Here is a 19,982-nt window from a genome sequence, read left to right as displayed (position 1 = left end):
CAGTCGGTTAACAAATTTCACTCTTTTTTTGGGGAGAGAAAAAAAAAGATAGGATAAGAGGCCACGACTGGGCTAGCCTGTCTCTAACTTTTGGGCAGTCGACTTGTCCCCAATAGGCCATTCGACACTCATAACAGCATTGGGGAGGTTACATGTCAGCCTGGTGCGCTGGCTACGAGGCACACAGTGGTCTGCCTGTCACACACCGCCAGTTCACGTAACACAGTTCAGCCAGTTGTGGCGTTTCGTATAGGGACCCCTAGTGTCACTACATCAACACAACTTCGAGTGAGTGACAGATAGGGAACATCCTGGTTCCTTGCGTAATCTCCGTTCCCTGATGGAGGGAACGAGACGTTGTGTCCCGCCTGCCACAACGCTGGACTACCTGCATCTTGGCTCCTCAGCACAAAACCTGAATGGGTGGTTGCATACCAGCTCCTTTTATACCCGTATGTTCGGGGGAGTGGTATGCAAATACCACTCGCAAATTTTCATTGGCCTTTTTTCAAAGACCAGAGGTGTTTCGGGCTCCCAAGAGTGACCCTTAGTGTCACTACATCGACACAACGTCTCATTCCCTCCATCAGGGAATGGAGGATACGCAAGTAACCAGGATGTTTAATTCTTTCAAATAAATAATATAAAACCAAATACATTATTCATGAACTGGTCAAAGAATTTAAGGGGGCTGCATTAAATTAGAAAACATTAGCATTACATTTCTATTTTAAATTCACTATCATTTTATATAGAATTGTTCCAGAGTCTATACAGTATTTACCGCATTTACATCAGAAGTAACTAATTAAATTACTGAAAAATTAAGAGTAATCCCTTACTTTTTTAAATGAAAAAGTAATTTAATTACAGTAATTAATTACTTAGTAATGCATTACACCCAACACTAGTAATCACTGGCAAGCGAGCAACAGCGAGAGAGTAGTGGGCTGTTTTATTTATTAGAAGTCCCTCACACTTGCCAGTCTACCTCTTGATGAAATCCTTCCTCATGATCTCCAATGTGTTTTGATGATCTGAATGGGAAGCAAAACACTATTTATGTGTGATGACACTGCAGTATAGTCAACAGATGATAATCGATTACTTGGAATTTAGAATTTATGTTTTTTGAACATGAACTTCATGAAAAAAATGAGCACTATGCATAAACAAGATCTAAATTCAAGATTTTTTTTTGGGGGGGTTGAACTCATAGCAGGTGAGAGAAGCAGTTTTAATGTTGCCATTGGCAGGAAAAGGCACAAAGGAAAATTAAATAGCAGTTTTCGAGTAGTGTTTTTATTAGTCGAATATTTAAAGCTGAACGAGTACTCGATTAATCGATGACTTCTGCACATCCCTACATCAAATAAGCAAATGTGTTAGCTCATTGTGTACAAAAGTTCAGGTTTTCTTGCTTCCATTAAAGCATGCACACAAAATGCTCTGATATCATAATCACTGGGTTTTGCACAAATGTTTTATTCAACATGGTATGCTGATAATGCCATTTCCAATGAAAAACAAAAACTATTAAATTAGACAAATTTGAAATAGAAGCATTTTCACAAGTGGACTCAAACTTTTGAAACACACATACATGCAGATGGGCTTGGGGGAATCAGCACAGCTATTAGCAATATAAAAAATGGTACTTCATGTCAAAAAGTTTGCTGACCCCGTTCTAAACTGTCGAAAAAACTTTATTTATGAACAGTATTTGGTTAAATATTAGTATGCAACAGCTTGACATGTTTTGGTCATTATTTGGCAAATTTTTTTTAAGTGATTTTTGTGGACTTAAATTGTATGCCATTTTAGTTATTAAAAATTAATAAATATAACAATTCGAAATACTGACTTAATTCAAAGGAAAACATTTTCAACAAAGGTTAAAAATTAAGGGGGCCTGGGTAGCTCAGCAAGCAAAGACGCTGACTACCACACCTGGAGTCGCAAGTTCGAATCCAGGGTGTGCTAAGTGACTCCAGTCAGGCTTCCTAAGCAACCAATTGGCCCGGTTGCTAGGGTGGGTAAAGTTACATTGGGTTAACCTCCTCGTGGTCGCTATAATGTGGTTCTTGCTCTCGGTGTGGTGCGTGGTAAATTGTGCGTGGATGCTGCGGAGAGTAGCGTGAGCCTCCACACACGCTAGGTCTCTGCGGTAATGCGCTCAACAAGCCACGTGATAAGATGCGCGGATTGACTGTCTCAGACGCGGAGGCAACTGAGATTCGTCCTCCGCCACCCAGAATGAGGCGAGTCACTACGCCACCATGAGGACCTAGAGCGCATTGGGAATTAGGCATAACAAATTGGGCAGAAAAGGGGAGAAAAATAAAAAGAATAAAAATGATGATTTAAAGAATTAAAAAAAATTGGTTTAGGTTTTAGACTTTGGTTCTGTTTAAATGGAATGCCACATAGGAGCCACTTTGTCATTGTCATGGCACTTATCACTTATTTTTATATTTTTTTGTGATGGATAGATAGATAAATAGATGCAAGAAAGAAAGGAGCAGTCACAAACAGTACATAAATAAATGTAAGAAAGAAGATAAATCAGAATTCAGGTGGGCAAATATTAAAATGACATCAACACTGTCTGTTACATTTTGAATGGCAAACATTCTATTTATCTAAATCAATGGAAGATTTAAAAAATGTATTAAAAAGTGTAGTTTAGAAAAAAAGCACACCAAAGGGGCCATAGACTGAACACTTTCCTGTGTTTAAAAGAAAGCTAGACAGTGTAATGAATGAAACAGAATGCAGGTGTCTCGAGACATGTTTTTAAAAGTTAAAGTGCTGAATTAAATGCAGATGTTTAATACTTAGTGTTGGGGTTTGAGAAATATAAATAAAGTGCTGTCTTGCAAGAACTGCAACTACTGACATTGTTGTGTCCTGGTGGTGCAGTCGTCTGCAATCTCAAGATTGTTACAACAGACTTACATAATCGCTGAGGTGGATACTGTTGTTCAGTGATGCGGCACGAACGCATACCCACTGCAAAAACGGACTCATCGGGAACATGGAAAGTGGCAGTTCATTTACATACATTTGCCATGCTATAATATTACTGTAGGCATGTTGAATATAAATTTCACAATCAGCTCACAGTACAAACAGAAGAGATATTTGGCTGCATATTGTAATAAAAAGATGACAGCACAGCTTTGCTGCCGATAATATTAGTGACACTTATTAGTTAATGTACTATTCCTCATACATGATTTAGGGGTTTTTCAAAATTCTGTTTCAGATATTTCACAATGAATAATTTACAGCGTCAGATTAAGTTAGATACAGTATAACAGGGCTAATCCATAGGTTCGAAGAAAACAGTTCCCTACATTTTTAAATAAGACAAGTTGGATTTAACTGTAACACTTTACAAGAAGGTTCAATTTGTTAACATTAGCAACATTTGCTAACGTTAACTAACAATGCATAATACTTGTACAGAATGTATTGATCTTGGTTAATGTTAATTTTAAACATATACAACTTTTGATTGTAAAAATGTATTACTATGTTAACATTAGTTAATGCACTATGACCTAACATGAACTAACAAAGTACAATTGTATTGTTATTTACTAGCATTAACAAAGCTTAATAAATGCTCTAAAAATATATTGTTCATTGTTAGTTTATGATACCTAATGCATTACCTCATGTTAACGAATGGAACCTTATTGTAAAGTGTCAATTATAAATGATAAAACAATGTAATTGCCGTCTTTGTAAAAAAAAATATGTTAAATGATTTTTACAGTAACTCTGCAGCATATTAAAAGAATGCTCCATCTAAACATCTGGCTTAACCAATAACATGAGTTTGGGGCAGTTCTACTTGAACAACTGCAGACAGGGGGAGTGTTTGGGAAACCTGTTTGAATACAGGCATTATTTTTGCAGTTCTGTCTGGTGTTGCTTATACGCTGAAATCTGCAGTTACAAAAGTACGAGATTTTCAAATTTACAACATCTGAACAACAGCTTTGTCGCTGTTTTTATTAAATATAAGGGAAAAAGAAGAAAGGTTTGTACACTGCAAAAATGTTGTCTTGTTTTCCAGTAAAAATTTCTAAACACTGGAACTAGATAAAATGTACTTGAGAAGCAAAATTATGTAAGATATTAAGGGGGAATATTCAGAGGATATATCTTGAAATTTGTATAAAAATTTGTGTGTGTGTGTGTAAGATTTATAGAATAGGACAGATCAGACTGAACATATACATTATATATATATATATATATATATATACACTATATTGCCAAAAGTATTCGCTCATCTGCCTTTAGACGCGTATGAACTTAAGTGACATCCCATTCTTAATCCATAGGGTTTAATATGATGTCGGCCCACCCTTTGCAGCTATAACAGCTTCAACTCTTCTGGGAAGGCTTTCCACAAGGTTTAGGAGTGTGTTTATGGGAATTTTTGACCATTCTTCCAGAAGCGCATTTGTGAGGTCAGACACTGATGTTGGACGAGAAGGTCTGGCTCGCAGTCTTCGCTCTAATTCATCCCAAAGGTGCTCTATCGGGTTGAGGTCAGGACTCTGTGCAGGCCAGTCAAGTTCTTCCACACCAAACTCACTCATCCATGTCTTTATGGACCTTGCTTTGTGCACTGGTACGCAGTCGTGTTGGAACAGGAAGGGGCCATCCCCAAACTGTTCCCACAAAGTTGGGAGCATGGAATTGTCCAAAATCTCTTGGTATGCTGAAGCATTCAGAGTTCCTTTCACTGGAACTAAGGGGCCAAGCCCAGCTCCTGAAAAACAACCCCACACCATAATCCCCCTCCACCAAACTTCACAGTTGGCACAATGCGGTCAGACAAGTACCGTTCTCCTGGCAACCGCCAAACCCAGACTCGTCCATCAGATTGCCAGATGGAGAAGCGTGATTCGTCACTCCAGAGAACGCATCTCCACTGCTCTAGAGTCCAGTGGCGGCGTGCTTTACACCACTGCATCCGACGCTTTGCATTGCACTTGGTGATGTATGGCTTGGATGCAGCTGCTCGGCCATGGAAACCCATTCCATGAAGCTCTCTATGCACTGTTCTTGAGCTAATCTGAAGGCCACATGAACTTTGGAGGTCTGTAGCGATTGACTCTGCAGAAAGTTGGCACTATGCGCCTCAGCAACCGCTGACCCCGCTCTGTCATTTAACGTGGCCTACCACTTCGTGGCTGAGTTGCTGTCATTCCCAATCGCTTCCACTTTGTTATAATACCACTGACAGTTGACTGTGGAATATTTAGTAGCGAGGAAATTTCACGACTGGACTTGTTGCACAGGTGGCATCCTATCACAGTACCACGCTGGAATTCACTGAGCTCCTGAGAGCGGCCCATTCTTTCACAAATGTTTGTAGAAGCAGTCTGCATGCCTAGGTGCTTCATTTTATACACCTGTGGCCATGGAAGTGATTGGAACACCTGAATTCAATTATTTGGATGGGTGAGCGAATACTTTTGGCAATATAGTGTATATCAGGCATGAGCCGTGGGCATTAAGACTGGGCAAGCATCAAAGATTTTTAATACACATTATTAAACGCTATGCCCAAAACACATACATTACGGGTGAGTGTTATGTCGCAAAAATGTTATTAGAACCTTAGAACCCATGAGTCACAGTGGCGAACTTCATGACCAAATTGTTTTAAATTCAGGACAGTAATATTGGTCACATCACACATATCACATTAAAGTTCTTCATATATTGAGCAGCGCATGTTTATGTCCATTAAATCATACAATGAACCATAATACCAAAAGAGCTTATATCCATTTTAATTCAATTTAGGAAGAAATAAATATTTGGTGGAATAACCCTGATTTTCAATCACAGCTTTCATGCGTTTTTGCACGCTTTCCACAAGTCATTCGCATTGCTGTTGGGTGATTTTATGCCACTCCTGCCTCAAAAATTCAAGCAGGAATTCAACAGACACTGGAATGGAATGGCTGCCATACATGTAGAGATGCTTATTTAAGAAACATCTGGAGTAGTCTCTTAATTTTTTCCAGAGCAGTATATATAATTATTTGAATTATTATGCATTAGTTCCATTGAACTACCTTTATTTGGGGGCCTTTCTTAGAAAATATTAAAATATACATTAATAAACGTTTCCCAAAGTCTAATTGGGAGTTTGACTAATTGAAATAACTAGCTCCCACATACTGTAAGATGCGTATTTATTGCAACAGGCATTAAATCTCTTAAACTCTCATCCCCCATAATATTAATCTGCCGGCAGACTGTGACCATCAGTTTTGTTACAGCAATCGTGAAGCTGCATACATGATTCACGTCAGGGCATGAGCGCCAGCATCAAGCACCACTTTTAACTCCACATGAAAAGCGCAAAAACGTCTCACTCTGCATTTTGGTGATAGTTAAGACTTGACGTGCTTCTGTGGTAATTAAAATGTACCTTACTTGATTTCTGTCACAAGTCCAATCTGGGCTTGTTTTGTACAACAAGCTATGAGCTACTTTCTCCACCATTTGATCACTGTCATAGCTGTTGTGTGTGTTTAAGTTGTGTGCGTCAGTGTAATGACTCCGGGCGGACAAATCACAAAGGTTCTGCCCTTCCAACCAGTGTTTGTGCTGGTTTATGCTGTATTAACGGTAAGTGCATTAATCGTGATTAAGAAAAATTTACGTGTTAAACATTTTAAATTAACTGCATGCATTAACACATTAATTTTGAGAGTTCTAATTTAAATAATCTTTTTTTAAAGGGCCTTTTTCACTAAATATTAATATATGCTGTTTATTCAATTACTTAAATGGCATATCATATAACTGACAGCCCTAGTCTTAATATCTTACAAAATGTTGCTTCTCAAGCACATTTATCTTACCGTTTAGATATTTTTACTGGAAATCAAGACAAAAACACTGATTAAGGGAATCATTTTCTGCATTGTAGCTCAGCTGATAAGCTCATTAGAAGGTTTTTGATATGACAACATGAGTTTCTTACCTCCTGTATCATGCCGATGAATTCAGAGAAGGCCCAGTTGAGCTGGTTTAATACACTGTTGAGGAAGCTGGCAGCCATGTCTTTATCCTGACTGAGCAGTTCAGCCATGTGTCTCTGCAGCAGAAGCGATGGGCAGGGCTCTGTAGCCAATCAGAAAAGAGCATAATCATCAAGCATGTCAATATTTGGTATGAATATTCTGCAGAATAAAGTGTGCAGATGATTTTAAGAACTCCACCATTAGTAGGCATCTCCTTTTAAGTGAGGTAGCAGTTCAGATATACAAAAATGCTTTTGTAATTTTTAAACAATATGATCTGTTCGTTCAACCAATGGAAGACGGAGGGAGTATTTGAGAAAGTCTTTTGAAAAAAGCGTTTATTATTGCAGTTCTGTCTGGGGGTGCTAGTGGCGCAGAAATGACACACTTCGGCTTTAAAGAAAAAAACAAAAAGAACAATGTGTTTGAAAGAAAAGCATTTAGAAACAAACCATTATCTTTTTCATTCAAACCACAACCCATAACTAGAAAAAAAACTGCAAATACCACAGACCAATATCAACCTGTTGCCGTGGATGAAATCTGTTCTGTTTGTAGCATTTGAACAGAGTGACAAATGCAATAATAACGAAACATGCATAATAAAATGCAATAACGAAACATCAAAACAGAGAGCTGATGGGAAACCATCACCCTCCCCAGCCGTTTTATTACTGCTATCTGACCAAGTCTGGCGAACACAGAAAGGGCGTTCTCTCATTCCACACACACACACACACACACACACACAAAGAGGACACTGGGTAATTTTATACCATATCTGGGAAAGCACAGCGATTGCAAACACGCTAAAAGCCTTGGAGCACAGTGTAAAAAAGCAAGAGCGAGCAATACAATAAAGCCCTAAATAAAGCTAACGATTAGACGCTGGGGTGAAGGTCTCTAATAGAGACACAACCTTTATGTTTAATTAGATGAAGTCCATAATTGCTATTTGCTAAGTGGTTGCTTGGAGAATTGGGGCTTATTGGGCAAAGGAGGAGGCAAATACATAGAGAGACAGAAAGAGAGATATAGACTGGAATTAGGGGACGTTTAAATAGCATCTACGCTAATACATGCACATTTCAGGACTCTGGCAAGCAATCACTCTGGAACTGGAGACAATTCAATTTCGAAAATGCTTTGAGGTAGGACCAGACAAACTAAACAGATTTTAAGAAAAGGAAAAGGCAACGGGGAAATGTTACAAGGACAGAGGATGGCACAGACCCAAAACAGCAGATTTAGCAGAACACAAACCACGTCTATATTAGCAGTGCTCTGTGAATCAGATTTTATGGATAGAAATGTGCAAGATGCGTTTTCAGGGTCAGTTTGAAATGAAGCAGGAATAGAGCAAACTGGGTTTGGAGCACATTAGGACCCACCTGTATTAAATTCTCTTTGGCTAACAGCTGCCTACATCAGATTGTGTTGCAGCAAAAAAGTTTTTGTAGCAAAAAAAAAAAATCAACTTTTGGCCATTTAACTGAGTGTCACGTTTTTCCCCAATTCCTTGCGATGCACCATCCCTGCTGCTCAAATAATGGATTCATTCTGTTCTTAAATTTGCGTAAACTCTAATGTTTAAAAAGCTATTGATACTTATTTTGTCACAAGTTAAACGAGCTAAAACGTTCAATATATTGGCAACACTTAATAATAACTTTTATAATATGGTAATTATAATGTTTGTTAGTGAACTTTAAATTTACTAAAATAACCATAGTAAAATACAAAAATCCCTAAATTTATTTTTATTAATAAAAGTGTGGAAAGCTTGTATTTTTTTTTTTTTTTTTTTTTTTGCAACAACTGTCATTAAAATGAATAAGCACATAAAATGCAAAAAAAAAAAAAAAAAAAAAAAAAAGAAAATCAGGAGATTTAAAATCTATAATCTTAAAAAAAAAAAAAAACACTTCAAAAGCACTTTATAACTTTTATTATATCAAAATGTTTGTTAGCAACCCTTTCCTAAAAATGTCCTATATTTATTGTTACTACAATAAAAGTGTGGTAAATTGATATTTTTTGCCATCACGGTCATTAAAATTAATCAATCAATAAATAAATAAATAAGAACAGAAAATTATAAAAATGTATGGAAATCTAAGATCTAAGATCTATATTATCTATAGAAGCCATTAAAATGTCTACAGAAAATCTGAGAGATAATCAGTTTTCTTAATTTGAGAATTGAGCATTTAAATGTAGTACAGTATATTTATTGTTACTCCTTTAGAACAATTTACAATGATAAACATAGTTTTTCAAAATACCAAAATTCCTATATTTATTGTTATTAAAACAAAGTGCTGTAAATTAATATTTTTGGTGGTTACTGTAATTAAAATCTATAAATAAATATAAAAATAATATATTTTTTAATAATTTCACACAACCATTTAATTGCAATCCTTTCCAAGTATATTTATTATATTCAATGTATTGACAACACTTCATAATAACTTTTATAGTATGGTTATTTTAATGTTTGTTAGTGACCACAATTTACTTCAATAAACATAGTATTTACTGTATTATTACAACAGTAAAAGTGTTGTAAATTTGTATTTTTTGGTCATTACTGTCATGTAAATAAATAAAAAGCACAGAAAATGAAAAAATCTATATAAAACACGATAATCTGTCTACAGAAAATCAGAAAAAATCACTTCAGAAGCTAAATGTGTTACCAAATTATGTTTTTTCGTAATAATTTTACATTTTAACATTTATTACAGTTTTTTAAGTATATTTATTATATTCATTACACTGGTAATAATTTATTCATTTATATATTGACTTTCATAATATGGTCATTTAAATTTTTGTTAATGACCTTTCAATTTACTACAATTACCATAATCTCTATAAAATAAAACAAATAAAAAATCTGAAACATCAAAAGCAAAATATGTTACCCAAAAATTTCTCTTTTTATCTCAGCTCTTTTTAAATCTATTTTAATCAATGTATTATTAACACTTTATAATAACTTTTATAATATCATAATTATAATGTCTGTTAGCAACCTTTACAATTTACTATTATAACCATAGTTTCCACCAAAATACCACAATTTCCATAATTATTGTTACTACAATAAAAATGTAGTTAAGTAGTATATTTATCCATTACTGCCATGGAAATAATTAAAGTCAGAAATACAAAGATGCCAAAAATATGCCTACCCTGTTTGTAGGAGATTACTTTTTTAAATGTAAGAAATATAAATGTAATATGCTTTTATAATAGTAACTATAACAGTAGTTAACTACATATTTGGTCAGAAACTCCGATTACCATGGTAAACATTTGTAAGGTAATGAACTTTATCATTGCATTCTATTTATTTTATTCATCACTTTATTTAAAAAGTTTAAATTCAATATATGTTTGAGTTTGAACTTTGAACAGCATTTTCAGCTGTATAATTGACTACTCATTAGGAGTAGGACACAGAGGTGGAACATTTATCACAAGGTAATTAGGGACAATTAGGAAGAATAACTGAACAACTGCAGGCAAGGACGACAAACAAGAATGGCCTTGAGGAGAAAAAAGGAAAAAATTGGGCAAAACGAAATCCTTATAAAGCTACAGGCAGCACTAAAACTAGTACAAAGTCAGTATGCTGTGAGCAAGTACAGCGACATCAGAGCAGATTCGAACAAAGGATAGTGTTGCTAATAAGGGTCAACAGAAGGTGAAAATAAACCAAACAGGAACAAAACTTACTTTGAAAACTAGCAACTGACAAATCTCCTGGATGTCATGCAAATGAGAGTAAAGAAAAGAGGAATTAGCACTGAGACAAGACTCATCAGACCAGGGAAAGAATTAATGCATCACGTTTAAGACAAGCTCAAGGGTCTGTTCCAAAACTTAGTGAGCTGCCTTGCTGTATCTTGCCTATATATACAGCTGTCTTCTTGGGTAGCATCCTAACTAAAATCGAGAATCATAAGAGACTGATTTGGAACGTCCTACAAAAGGCCTATGATGTCGTAAAATGCCGCTTTCAGAGGCAGCTCACTAGATTTTGGAACAGACCCCAAGTGTAAAGACCGTACCCGAGTGTCCGTTCTCAAATGTAAAACTCTGAGGAATAAACTGCAACGTTAACCATTAGGGCTCCTGATTAAATGCTATTGTTGAAAGCCTTAATTGACCCTTCGGTAAGCTCTGGCCCATTTCATTACTGTTGCCTACACGGGCAAGCTTTACAGAACACAACAGGAATAAACTGGACATTTCTGACACTATTATTAGCTTAAACTGAAATTAAGTGTGATATTGCCAAGAATTTTTATCTGCCATTTTAATTTATAAAAGAGAGGAGAGAACAAAAGAAAATCAAGACAAATTCTTATCACAGTCAACTTGAAAAGAGAAGATCTTCATTTGATAGCGAGTACAACTGATAACATTGGTGAACTGAATTGGAGGACCGTAAGTGCTTAAGGGCTTTGGGACAGGACCAGTAGTGTATTCTAGGGCATACGCAGGCATACGATGCATGCCCACCTAACTTTCTTAGGATTTTGTGTATGCCCACCTAAAATAAGTGATGATACGTATGGCCACCTGAACAACGAGTAAGCTTTCGATTTGGAACTTTTAATCTACTAACGCGATGGCTCTAAATACACATGGAGCAGTGAGAGGAGGGAGCACAACTGATGGCACTGGCAAGACAGACGGTCTGACTAAGTTGATCCACCAATCAAACTGTGTCGCTTAATTATATAAAATGTCTTTTTTTTTTTTTTTTACTGCTGTCGGTGGTGCCTTTTTCTCGTGATATCAAATAATTTCAATTTATATTTCTAAGTAGGAAAACAATTTCACTATACACAGAAAAGCACATTTTAGTACACAAATAAAATTCTAGATAACATGTTAACGTGAACATTACTACACTCATATTAGCTATACAATGCTAAACAGTTTATTGCCTATTAAGTATGTATTACTTTGTTAATTAGACAGGACCTTACTTTAAAATCCACATGAAACAAAAAGTGACCCTTTTTACTTTAATACATGTTCCTGGTCTTACTGTGAATGAATCACCAGTGCAAATGATTCCTAAAAAAATAAAAATTGTTCGTCTTTATAATCTTTCATCAGACTGTAATAAGTTGCCCCACCTCTGAAATGAGTTTGTTATTTTTTTTCTCTGAAAAACAATTTCTGCTGAAGACAAACGGTTTTGGTGAGAAACAAATCGGAATGAACGTTTTTATACTGAAAATCTTGACTTCCGCAATAGCTCTCCTGTGCACATTTTCACGCCGTTCGTGCTCAAACTTGAGTCTGTCGCGTCAGAACTTGCAGTGTTCACACTAGAACTTGCGACGTTTGCATTAAAACTTGCGATGTTTGCGCTAGAACATTCAACGTTTGCGCTAGAACTCGTGACTTTGCGCTAGAACTCGCGACTTTGCGCTAGAACTTACATCGTTCACGCTAGAACTTGCATCATTAAAGTAGTTTATGAGAGAAGCTTGTTCACAATGGCTTGTGCTGAAACCTCTGGTAGGTAAAAACAGTGCAAGTTTGCAGTAGTGCATTGTGTGCACTCGAACTTGCATCGTTTGGGTGAGAATTTGCATAGCACATGTGAGAACTTGCAACATACACATCAAAACTTGTGTTGTTCACATTGTGTCATTTGCACTCTAAATTGAGATTGCGCTACAACTTGCATCATTTATGTGAGAATTTGCGTAGTACATGTGAGAACTGGCATCGTACACGTGAGAACTTGCGTGAACTTAAATTATTATTTAAGTTGTCAAGCCGGTTCTCGCCTCCTCCTTTCCACTGAACCCCCTTACATTGCGTTGTTCACATTTACGTCGTTTGCTGTCTTCCAAAGATTGCACTAGAACTTGCACTATTCGTGCTTGAACTTGTGACGCTCGTGCTAGAACTTGGGTCAGTCACGCTAGAAGTTGCACTGTTCGCACTTGAACTTGCAACGCATGCACTACAACTTGGGTCTGTTGCGCTAGAACTTGTCATTAAAGTATTTCATGAGAGAATCTAGTTAAAAAAAGGCTCAAGCCAAAACCTCGTAAAAGCAAAAATAGCGCAAGTTTACGGTAGAACTTGCTTTATAAACTTGAGATTGCGCTAAAACTTACGTCATTCGCATGAGAAATTGCCATGGTTTTGCTTTCATGAGGTTTTAGTGAGAGCCCCCCGCAGAGGTAAGAAAGCCATACGAGTTTGGAACGACATGAGGGTGACTAAATGATGACAGAAATTACTTTTTTTTTTTTTGCTAGCTATCCCTTTAATGAGTCAATGCATCTTTTACACAATCAGAAACTATGCCTCAAAACAGGTTAGCAATAAACTGTGAGCTTTAAAGTAAATTGATCAGGGGAAATATCGGTGGTCAATGCAATGGATGCTTTGGCTTAATGGATTTTCTCATAAAAGTATTGATCTGACAGTCTGCTAAAAGGAATAATGGACAACAACCGAATAGCCACATCCTTGCTGAGTTTGTGTGTGCACATGAAGGTGCCAAGTTTAACTTTAATGAGTTTAAAGTCTTGAAGCAAAGAGACGTTTTACAGTCCCACAGAATAATGGAATGACGTCAAAACTGCCCTAGTAATATCCCAGCATCTGTACTCAGTGTTCAAAATTATCGATCGGGACTTTCTTATAAAGTCAACCGAGAATGACGACTCCAGGGTCAGGAACAGAGAACAAACACTGCTTGCTATTATTTTCTGTCACCCAGGAGTCATAACAGACAGTAAAACCCACAAACACAGAATATCTCTTATGGGTAATCTGTCCATCTTGGATAGCATCACTAGTACTATTGCTCATATGAACAAGTATTAAACTTTAAGTATCAAAGTTCTGATAACTGAAATCGTGTGGCTTGCTAAGGAAAGATGTCCTTTTACAAGCGTACTTGTACTATATCAGATGAAGCCCTAACTAAATTTAGTATGGTAAGGTAAAGTTTCTGCAGAAATATCATAGTTATTACTGTTCTTGTTGTCAAAACAATAAAACTGTGGCAAATTAGCAAAAAATCTAAGTGACAAAAACATTCTGAAAACTTCTTACACTGTTTGAAGCAGACTCCATGTTCAATTTATATAATTACTATTTTGGCGTTAATTATTATTGAAACCATGGTCAGTTTTGGTAATGGATATACCCAGAAAATATTCAACAAGACAACTAAGTGTGAGATGCCAAAAGTGTTTGAGGAATTTCTAAGATAAATACAGTAACAAGCAGAAAAACTATCTGATAAATGACACATATGCTAAGAAGCTGATTATGATTATGAATGAGTCTTGAGTGTTTATTTGAGTATCTATCTTTTATGTGCTGTGCGTGGGGGAAAATCGAGTGCTTTGTTTTTACTGGTAAAAGTGGAACATTAATACAAGTGGGTTAAGTGTGACAGCGCCAATACAGATCCTATTTAAGCACACACATATTCGCGAGGAGGTTACCCCAGGTGACTCTACCCTCCCTAGCAACCGGGCCAATTTGGTTTCTTATGAGTCCTGGCTGGAGTCACTCAGCACGCCCTGGGATTCGAACTAGCGAACTCCAGGGGTGGTAGTCAACGTCTTTACCACTGAGCTACCCAGGCTACCCATATTCTGCTGGGAAACCCTGGGTCCGGCCATTCATGTGGACGTCAATTTGACACGTGCCAGTGTAACTCTTAAGAAGGTAAGGAGGAAGCTGGGACCGGCTTACCTTCTTAAGAGTTACACTGGCATGCAAAAATGAAAAGTGCCAAAGAAAGACCATAAATCATCTCATTATGATAGGAGTAATTCAGAGACAATACAAGACAAAATAAAACACAAAAAGAACTTGACAATATTGTGTAGGTCCCCTCGTGCCGCAAAAACAGCGCCAACCCACATCTCAGAATAGCATTCTGAGATGATATTCTTCTCAGCACAATTGTACAAAGCGGTTATCCGAGTTACCGTAGACTTTGTCAGTTCAAACCAGTCTGGCCGTTCTCCGTAGACCTGTCTCATCAACAAGACATTTCCGTCCACAGAACTGCCGCTCACCGGATGTTTTTGGCACCATTCAGAGTAAATTCTAAAGACTGTTGTGCGTGAAAATCCCAGGAGATTAGCAGTTCCAGAAATACTCAAACCAGCCCATCTGGCACCAACAATCATGCCACGGTCGAAATCACTGAGATAAAAATGTTTCCCCATTCTGATGGTTGATGTGAACATTAACTGAAGCTCCTGACCCATATCTGAATGATTTTATGCACTGCACTGCTGCCACACTTTTGGCTGATTAGATAATCACATGAATAAGTAGGTGTACAATTGTACCTACTAAATAGTCAGTGAGTGTATATATATCTTTAGTCCCATTGTACATTAAAATATGCAATTTCTATGTATGTTTTTAATGGTTTTCAATTCAGGTCAAAAATGACCCAAAGGACAGTGTGTGCTGTTTCTTCAGTCAGTAGTTAATGATAATGTTCATATTTTAAATTTCAAAATTAATTATTACTGTGTTGAATAAAATGAATTAATTATTATTTATAAGATTTATCATTAATGTTATCATCAAATTATTTTATCAACATTAAAATCTTTATAAGAAATAATAAAATATCTAACAAACTGTCAAAAAATTGGAAGGACAGAAAGCGAGAATCCCAGAGAAGGAAAAGAATGAGAAAAGCACATTTTTAAGCAGAAAAACTAAAGTTTTCAGTACAAAGTTTAAAAGTTTTCAGATGGGCTGAAAATAAAAAGATTGGTGACTCACTCTGTAGGCTGGGTAGGTTGGCATCCTCAGGTTTGGTTTTCAGCAAGTGAGGCAGTCGAGTGTATCTGTAGCCAAACCCACAACCCTGAAAACAAGAGCAATACAATATAAAGCCACATACACACTGCAAAGTCTTGGGAGTGAATTACTTGTGAGTGGAATACAGACACTGCTGAAATAGCAACAACATAATGATTAATATAGCAATGTTCCACGACTGTAAACAAGTAACACAGATGCCAACAGTCTGGCGTTAGCATTTCTAACCCAAGTAACATAAGCAACGAGTGATGCATTAACATCCAAAATGTACAGAGATGCTGTGTTTTGCTTCTGCTTTTCAACAATGTGCTCTCTCTGGACTGTTCTGAAACAGACTGGTGTCAAATTTACGAACGAGTCATCATATGGCAATTTATAGATACAAAGCAACCAGAAATCATTCATTTTCAATGACAGTAAATGTTTTCAAGAGACATGAGTAACAGCAATCGTTTGGTGATGAAATGTGGGCGTCCAACGACAAACATGAAACGAGTTTAAATTTATGTGACGTGATGCAACAGCTTTTAAATACTTACAGTAAATTTAAATACTGAGAGTCCAATGCTATATCAGTGTTGATTGTGCCTGGTTAAACTAGATTGCACGTGGTTAGTGAGTAAGTGAATAAGACGCAGGTTTTTGTGCTGAAATACTGCATGCAAAAGTAGGATTAAGCACTTAGAGGAGGAGCGACAAACATATTTAGCTGCAGTATGTATGGTACGTGGCCTAAAAAAATGAGGGAGCTCAAACAGCAAAGAAATTCAGCTATACAGCCCAATGACTAAGGATCTGTCACATATTAACATTCGCTCTGCATTAAAAGACACTACAGTCTCGAATTGTTTTTCATAAATAAAAAAAAATAAAAAAAATAGTACAACACTCAAATTCAAAAATTCAAATTCAAAAAATGAGTAAGAACAGACCAAGAAACCTGCAGGTATAGACCCAATCACATTGTTTATCAGATTTAGAACCATGCATTCACTTTCTCCTTATAATAAATGTTAAACAGCTAAATGAGAGTAGCTGGTTTGTCAGGGTTGTTTCAAAATGCTAAATGGAAACAGCAGAGATATTCTGAATAATGGCTCTGATATAATGCACCGATTCTGAGCTCAATCTAATGATATAATGGAGGAAAAGGAAAGGCAAAGGAAAGATAAAAAGAAAGTGAGTGGATGGCGGAGGGAGAAATTTTGCAAGTTAGCGGGCGTAATGGAAAGAGAAAGGCAGCGTACCCGCCAAAGACGAACCAGGATCCAGTTGGTTTGAGCCCAGGGTCTTTGTTCATACGGAGCTAGTAAGTTCCTCATCATAGCCATTCGCCTGAGAGAAATCACATATACACCTTTATTAGATAATTAAAAACACTGCAATACAAAGACATGAGACAGACAGTACAAACCAAAGGAAAATACATTTTATAGCATATGATGTATATAGCACAAAAATGGCAGGAGCTTTTTGGATCTGATTGGTTTAGTTCACATAGTTGATGGCATCGAATCTTTGGCAGATTCTGTTGAGACTGTTAGTAGCTAAATTAGTCTTATGTTAGTCTTGTGACATTAAGTCTGGTCCAGTTTGCAGCTTTTTCTGCCCAAGAACCACCCACTTAGACACGAAAGGTTTATCTAATTAACATGGAAAGCAACCAAACACCATTTGTTTAGTTTTTACATGCCATTTAGGGGCAGCATTATCTGTAATGGTAGATACCACAATAATACAGTAGTGGCCAAAAATACTGGCACCCATATTGGTAAATATTAGCAAATAAGGCTGTGAAAAAAAATCTGATCTGATTGATGATTAAGGGAATTTGGCCTGTGTGTTACCTCATATGTATACCCCTGTGAAACAGGAAGTAATGGTTGAACAATTTCATGTTCCTAGTCACCCAGGTGCGCTAAAAAATTAAAAATATGAAGGGGAATATAGAATTTCTAGGGGTGCTAATAATTGTGACCAACGTGTTTTGGAGAAAAAAATTTTTTTTTAATAATGAGGTATTTCCCCTCTTTCAATTGTTCTACTTCAATTAAAGGTTAGATTTCTGTAAATGTTTTGAATGAAAGATCAAAAGGATAAACAATGCAGATTTTTTTTTTCACAGCCTTCTTTGCTCATATTTACCATGGGTGCCAGTATTTTTGGCTACTACTGTAGACTGATGTGGAAAAAAGCAGTGTCAATACACCACAGGAAGCTTGTTCACAGTGGCGCACATGAACTTCTCATGATGTTCATGAGCGATTTGAGAAAAGCTCGTTCACAGTCGCTCCTGTTCATGTGTGAACGTGCATTTTTTACTGCTAAAAAATAACGGTAGTTCTCGCTGCATTCGTGAGCACTTTGAGCGAAGCTCATTCACGGTATGAGCACGGTAAAACTTTTACTTGGAAAATACTTGGAATATGACATGAATCGCTTAAGCGATTGTTTTATTATACACTGATGAGACAAATCATTATGACCACCTGCCTAAAATGCTGTTGGTCCTACGCATACCACCAAAATGGCACCGACCCACCGAGGCATGGACTCTACAAGACCCCTGAAGGTTTCCTGTGGTATCTGGCACCAAGACATTAGCAGCAGATCGTTCAAGTCTTGTAAGTTGCGAGGTGGAGCGGCCGTGGATCGGAATTGTTGGTTCAGCACTTCCCACAGATGCTCAATCTTTTTAAAATCTGGGGAATTTGGAGGCCAGGGCAACACCTTGAACTCTTCATCATGGTCCTCAAACCATTCCTGAACAATGTGTGCAGTGTGGCAGGGCACATTATCCTGCTGAAAGAGGCCACTGACATCAGGGAATACCATTGCCATGAAGGGGTGTACCTGGTCTGCAACGATTAGGTAGGTGGCACGTGTCAAACTGATGTCCACATGAATGGCCGGACCCAGGGTTTCCCAGAAGAACATTGCCTAGAGCATCACACTCCCTCCACCGGCTTGTCGTCTTCCCACAGAGCATCCTGGTGCCATCACTTACCCAGGTAAACGGCGCACCCGTACACGGCCATCCACGTGATGTAAAAAAAAAACAGGACTCATCAGACCAGGCGACCTTCTTCCACTGCTCCAAGTTCCAGTTTCTACACTCACATGACCATTGTAGGTGCTTTCGACGGTGGACAGGGGTCATCATGGGCACTCTGACCGGTCTGCAGCTACACAGCCCCATACACAGCAGAGTGCGATGCACTGTGTGTTGTGACACATTCCTCCCATAACCATCATTAAAATTCTGTCACTTGTGCCACAGTAGACCTTCTGTTGGTTCGGACCAGACGGGATAGCCTTCAGAGATGCTCTGACCCAGTCATTTGGCCATAACAATTTGGCCCGTGTCAAAGTCGCTCAGGTCTTTACTCCTACCCATTTCTCCTGCATTCAACATGTTGACTACAAGAACTGATTGTTCACTTATCATCTAATCTATCCAGAGCTTGACATTTGGCCTTGTTAGGAGATGATCAACATTATTCACTTCACCTGTGAGTGGTCATAATATTTTGGCTCATCTGTGTATTTTTGGGTTCTTTTTAAGCTCTACAATAAGTTGTTATCCACTGCCATTATACTGAAAAGAGGAATATAAATTATTTTTTTCTTCCTTTTGTGTTCCGCAAAAGAAAGAAAGTCACACAGCATGAGGGTGATTAAATTATGACAGAATTGTAATTTCTGGATGAACTATCCCTTAAAAGGTGCACTCCTGATCTCCACTGGCGCTTCAATGAGAACTTGGGCACTTACTGTTCCTCTGGGATCCTCTCAACAGCACGCAGTGACTGCGGGTAACACACATAACTGGCCAAAGCCTGCATCAGTGAGTCTTTGATATCTGTGGAACAAAAGAAATAAACTAAAGAAGTGGTTCGCAACCCACTGTCTGTTCTGACAGGGTCACGTGCAGTAGGAAAATGGAGCAATGCTAAAATGCAGCTAACCAATGCTGCACAGAAAAAAGCTAAATAAAAAGGCTTTTCATCTTTTGAAAGGGAGGGCAAAATTCTTTAACACAATTCTACAGCACAG

At 37.4% G+C, this 19,982-nt stretch overlaps 1 protein-coding gene across 1 annotated transcript in view; it reads right to left on the bottom strand.

Annotated features, from left to right (window-relative positions):
- Positions 1-19,982, bottom strand: part of LOC127438460 (E3 ubiquitin-protein ligase RNF123-like) — a 202,867-nt gene that overhangs the window by 128,197 nt on the left and 54,688 nt on the right. Inside the window, exons 29-32 of the mRNA XM_051694070.1 lie at positions 19,701-19,788; positions 17,174-17,261; positions 15,885-15,969; positions 7,028-7,167 (exon numbers count right to left, since the gene is read on the bottom strand). Of these exons, the coding sequence (XP_051550030.1) occupies positions 7,028-7,167; positions 15,885-15,969; positions 17,174-17,261; positions 19,701-19,788 (401 nt within the window). The remainder of the gene's footprint in view (positions 1-7,027; positions 7,168-15,884; positions 15,970-17,173; positions 17,262-19,700; positions 19,789-19,982) is intronic.

Source organism: Myxocyprinus asiaticus, chromosome 49 (assembly GCF_019703515.2).
Source record: "Myxocyprinus asiaticus isolate MX2 ecotype Aquarium Trade chromosome 49, UBuf_Myxa_2, whole genome shotgun sequence".
NCBI lineage: Eukaryota > Metazoa > Chordata > Actinopteri > Cypriniformes > Catostomidae > Myxocyprinus > Myxocyprinus asiaticus.
This window is presented reverse-complemented; position numbering and strand designations above follow the sequence as displayed.